Raw genomic sequence first — 5,596 nt, forward strand, 5'->3', positions numbered from 1 at the left:
TACACAGATCTGTAAATAAATCTGTAAATGCATACACAGATCTGTAAATGTGTACATAAATCTGTAAATGCGTATACAGATCTGTAAATGCGTGCACAGATCTGTAAATGCATTCATAAATCTGTAAATGCGTATACAGATCTGTAAATGTGTGCACAGATCTGTAAATGTGTACATAAATCTGTAAATGCGTATACAGATCTGTAAATGCATACACAGATCTGTAAATGTGTACACATTCTGTAAATGCATACATAAATCTGTAAATGCGTACACAGATCTGTAAATGCGTACATAAATCTGTAAATAAATCTGTAAATGCATACACAGATCTGTAAATGTGTACATAAATCTGTTAATGCGTATACAGATCTGTAAATGTGTGCACAGATCTGTAAATGTGTACATAAATCTGTAAATGCGTATACCGATCTGTAAATGCGTACACAGATCTGTAAATGTGTACACATTCTGTAAATGCGTACATAAATCTGTAAATGCGTACACAGATTTGTAAATGCGTACATAGATCTGTTAATGTCTATATCATCAGTTAAAACTCAAGCGGGCCTCTCAATTGGCTGTCTTTTTACACGTGATTTTTGCTACATTTCTGCCGTGGCAGAGATCTGCAAATGCGTCTGGCAATTTGCAAATGTGTGTGGAGATTTATAGGTTAACTACGACTCCCATGGTGCACTTCGACATGAAACATCTAATTGCCGAGTTCAAAATTCTGTATCATGAGCCGGCAACTTCGGGCAAGAATGTTTACGGTGTTGCGAAATCTGAAAACAGAGTGGTCAACTGAACGCGAGGTTGAACCTACTCTGTCAGTCAGACAAAAGTATCACAGGCAGACACACTACTTGGTGAAATGACATCAAAGGGCACTTCTATATATATGTCATTTTGCATGTGCATCCAATGTTTTTATTAGCTGATGTACCTTAAATGTCCAATGGGGAGACATATTATTTGTGGTCTAGGAGCATTGATGATGTAATCAGGCAGAAAAAAAGAAGAAGAAAAGAAGAACATAATCATGGGTGTAATCATGTAATGTAAAACTGTACCTCCACTTCCTTTATCCACCTCTTCCCACAGAGGGCACTGCTTGTAAAATGGCCAGCTCAACACAGAGTGAATTTGTGGTCTTCACCCCAATGTACCCTCAGCAAAGTGGTCCTACTGCACCAGCTTTCTGCACTCCCGCACATGTTTTCTCTGAGTTGGGAAAGTTTCTGAAAGGAGATCCAAAGGCACTGGGGGTAAGATAATTGCTCTACTCTTGCATTTTACCATTCTCTCCCTCTGGAGAGGGACCTGCAAGCAAAGTCATTGCTGCAGCAATCCCAGACTGTCACTCTGATGTTTCCCAGCTCCTACTCTCCCACCGCCCCACCACCTGTGCTCTTGACCCCATCCCTTCCTCTCTCCTCCAGACCATCACACCTGACATCCTCCCATATGTCACCTCCCTCGTGAACTCCTCCTTGTCTTCTGGACGTTTCCCCTCCTCTTTCAAGTTGGCCCACGTCACCCCACTGCTGAAAAAGCCCACTCTGGACCCCTCTGTCATCCAGAACTACCGTCCTGTCTCCCTTCTCCCTTTCCTATCCAAAACAATTGAACGAGCTGCTTCTAATCAACTCTCCTCTTTTCTCTCCCTGAACAACCTCCTAGACCCCTACCAGTCTGGCTTCAGACCTGGCCACTCGACAGAGACCGCACTCCTCTCGGTCAATGAGTCGCTTCACGCCGCACAAGCAGCCTCCCATTCATCTGTCCTGATCCTCCTAGACCTTTCTGCCGCCTTTGACACCGTCAACCATCCCATCCTCCTGTCCTCCCTGGCAGCTATGGGGATCTGTGGCACAGCACTTGACTGGATTGAGTCCTACCTCTCCGGTCGCTCCTTCCAAGTCGCCTGGGCTGGTGCAGTATCAGCACCTCGCCCCCTTGCCACAGGAGTTCCCCAGGGCTCTGTCCTTGGTCCCCTCCTATTCTCCCTGTACACCCAATCTCTTGGTCCTGTAATCTCTGCCCATGGGTTGTCCTATCATTGTTATGCCGATGACACCCAACTCTTTCTCTCCTTCCCGCCCTCTGACACTCAGGTCTCTGCTCGAATCTCTGCCTGCCTGAGGGACATCCAGAGCTGGATGGATAACCACCATCTTAAGCTGAACCCAGGCAAGACGGAGATGATCTTCATCCCTGCTCCATCCTCTAACCTTCTTGACTTTTCTATTTCCCTGGGGGACACTGTGGTGTCATCATCACCCACCGCAAAAAACCTTGGAGTGGTGATGGACAACAGACTGTCCCTCTCCCAGAACATCACGGCGGTGAGTCGAACGTGCAGGTTCTTCCTGTACAACATCCGGAGAATCCGCCCCTTCCTCACCACCTACGCAACCCAGCTCCTGGTTCAAGCGATGGTCCTGTCCCGCTTGGACTACTGCAACTCGCTACTGGCTGGTCTGCCAGCATCCGCCATCAGACCCCTGCAGCTCATCCAGAATGCTGCAGCGCGTCTGGTCTACAACCTCCCCAGACATTCCCATGTCACCCCCCTGCTCACTGACCTCCACTGGCTGCCTGTTATGGCTCGCATCAAATTTAAGTCCTTGGTGCTTGCATACCAGGCAGCTAAGGGGTCAGCACCAGGGTACATTCAGAGGATCATCAGACCCTACACACCAGCCAGACCTCTCCGTTCTGCCACCTCTGGACGCTTGGCACCTCCCCCTCTTCGCGTCTGCACTTCCCGCTCCCGTCTGCTGTCTGTCCTGGCCCCTCGCTGGTGGAATGACCTCCCCGTGATGGTCAGAACAGCAGAGAATCTCACCACTTTCAAACGCAGACTGAAGACTCATCTCTTCAGGCTGCACCTCTCCCCACCCCTCCCTAGCCTATAGTTCAGCTCATTGTACCTAGCTAGGATAATTTGATTATGTTAGTGTATCTGGTAGGATTGTTTTTGTATGATTAGGTGTGATTCCAGTGCTAGTTTGTACTTTGTACTTGGTAGGATTCTTGCTGCTGAACAAGCTTACTCTACAGGGTTGGAGTCCTGATCGATGTGGTCACTTCTGGCACTACGATCCTTACTTCACTCTAGTGTTTCTTTTGCGCCTCTACATCTTGAAACCTATGCACTTGTTGTACGTCGCTCTGGATAAGAGCGTCTGCTAAATGCCTGTAATGTAATGTAATGTAATGTCAGTGGAAAGGCTTTGTAAGAAAGACATTGACATTAGGACACACTGCTGTAAAATTCAGTGCCTTGCAATTATCCAAGCATAGACACAAACTGGTAACATTTTTGTTGTTTTTTTGTTTTTACAGACAGTGCAAATAATGATTGGAGTGCTGGACATATTATTTGGCATCACAATGGCCATCTATGCTGAAAGCATTGCTGTTTTCACTGGGATTGTTTTCTGGGGAGGATTTATTGTAAGTTCATTAATTCATTCATTCGTTCATTCAATCGATCCTGCTGCTTAAAATATCTTTGCTGAACTGAATTGGGTTATTAGGTATAAACGATGTGGACAAAACACTGATCCTCTATTAGATGATTGTGCTTCAGTCCCTGGTGTGTCATTGATCAGGTGAAAATTTGATTTCGGCATGATTTAGGTGCAATATTTCACTTTATGTCTGGATTGAATGCCAATTTAATCCAGGGTTTAGAAACTGTGACTGGATTAAAATGCATACTAAAACATGAAAAGAATATAGTATTTTGCTATTAGTAGTGTCTTTCTTTACTGAAACTTTCTTTTTCAAATATGCTTACTGGAGTATTGGGTGAATTTGAGGGCTGAAAATACAAAGTTCCAAACTCAAATGAGTTAATTTACCTTTTTTTATCCCCCCTCAGTACATTTCCTCAGGAGCTCTGAGTGTTGCTGCTAACAACAAACTCAACAAATGCCTGGTGAGTTCTGATCACTGACTGGATGTGACCATTCAGATATTTACTGACAGATTTCAGTAGCTCTGATTTATCATTTCCAGAGCAGCTGCCTGTAAATACACTGCCAGGCCAAAAAACAATTGCACGCTCTAATATTTCGTTGGACCGCCTTTAGCTTTGATTACGGTGCACATTCATCATGGCATTGTTTCGACAACCTTATGCAACATCACAACACTTATTTCCATCCAGAATTGCATTATCTTGTATAGACGACGGGAGACTCAAACCAATCCGTAAAGTCTTCTCCAGCACATCCCAAAGACTTTCAATGGGGTTAAGGTCAGGACTGTGTGGTGGTCAATTCATTTGTGAAAATGATTCCTCATGCTCCCAGATCACTCTTTCACAATTTGAGCCCGATGAATCTTGGCACTGTCGTCCTGGAATGTGCCCGTGCCGTCAGGGAAGAAAAAATCCATTGATGAATTCAGGTACTCAGCTGACTTCATTTTATTGCCGCATAACGTTGCTGAGCCTAGCCCTGACCAATTGAAGCAACCCCAGATCATAACACTGCCTCCAGAGGCTTGTACAGTGGGCACTGTCCAATAAAATCTAAACGGTGACTTTTTTTTTTAGCCAGGCAGTGTATTTATTTTTGGAAGTGGTCATGGAATATACTGTGATGTTGTCGACACAAGTTGTCCTCAAACACATCAATCCTAAGAGCACAGTCACACCAAACTCACTGACAGACAATTCTAAACTTCCAGTTGTGACATCTTATGGGTGTGTGTGTGTGTTGTTTCAGACCAGAAACATGCACATTTAATGTTACATTTCATGTGTATTTATGTGAATAGGAATTTGAGCCCTGTTTGTTTAGTCCTCTTGCTGTGCAAGGTGAACCAGAATCTCAACAAAAACATGTTTTCAACATACAAAAATACCAAGTTACTCAGGCATACAAAGCACTGTCTATAAGTCATTAATTAAAACATGCAAAGTCTAGGCCTGCCATTAAACGTACTGATATTAAAATGAGGCCAAGTTACAACAAACAATAGTGCCTATTTTACCTTGCACAAATCCAAATCCAAATTCTAATCCAAAGCAATGCTACCCAATGTTTCCTAATTATTTAATGTAACTTGGCCCTGTGTTTTCATCTTACCATCTGAAAAGAATGTGGTCATTCAATGGCCAATTACATCAGTTTCTCATGACAGCTTTTCAACTGTAGTCAGTTTCCCTAATGTTTTCCAGCACAAGTTCTCTGAAGTACACATTCTGTATTTATACAAATGGTATACAAATCTGCTGTGCCTGACGTGATTGTGATGCAAGGCCTCGCAATAGATATTGGTCTTTATGCTTACTGTTTGAACGAGCTATGTTCATGGCTCGGGGTACTGATACTTCAGTCGGACCTGTGTGCTGTAGTTTTTCCAACCACCTTCGGTATACACTTATTGCACGTTGCTTTGGTTAAAAGCGTCTGCCATATATAAATATTTTGTAAATGTAATGTTTTGCAAACCTGGTGTGATCAATTATGGTTTAAGAAATGGCGGTTGCTGTTCTCTAAAAAAAAGTAAGAAAATGCCACAAAGTAGAAAGAGATGGGGCGAAACAGTTCGTCTTGTTTTTAAAAAGTAAAGT

General features: G+C 43.6%; 1 protein-coding gene across 8 annotated transcripts in view; it reads left to right on the forward strand.

The window, feature by feature from the left end:
* Nucleotides 1–5,596, forward strand: part of LOC135264106 (membrane-spanning 4-domains subfamily A member 4A-like) — a 52,349-nt gene that overhangs the window by 7,373 nt on the left and 39,380 nt on the right. For 5 of the 8 annotated variants that reach the window (XM_064352792.1, XM_064352830.1, XM_064352802.1 and 2 more), the window contains 3 exons: nucleotides 1,108–1,271; nucleotides 3,355–3,465; nucleotides 3,896–3,952. In XM_064352792.1, coding sequence (XP_064208862.1) covers nucleotides 1,108–1,271; nucleotides 3,355–3,465; nucleotides 3,896–3,952 — 332 coding nt within the window. Of the gene's footprint in view, nucleotides 1–1,107; nucleotides 1,272–3,169; nucleotides 3,193–3,354; nucleotides 3,466–3,895; nucleotides 3,953–5,596 lie in introns of those variants that run through there. The other 3 variants (XM_064352847.1, XM_064352838.1, XM_064352775.1) reach the window with 3 other exon arrangements.

This window comes from Anguilla rostrata, chromosome 1 (assembly GCF_018555375.3).
Source record: "Anguilla rostrata isolate EN2019 chromosome 1, ASM1855537v3, whole genome shotgun sequence".
NCBI lineage: Eukaryota > Metazoa > Chordata > Actinopteri > Anguilliformes > Anguillidae > Anguilla > Anguilla rostrata.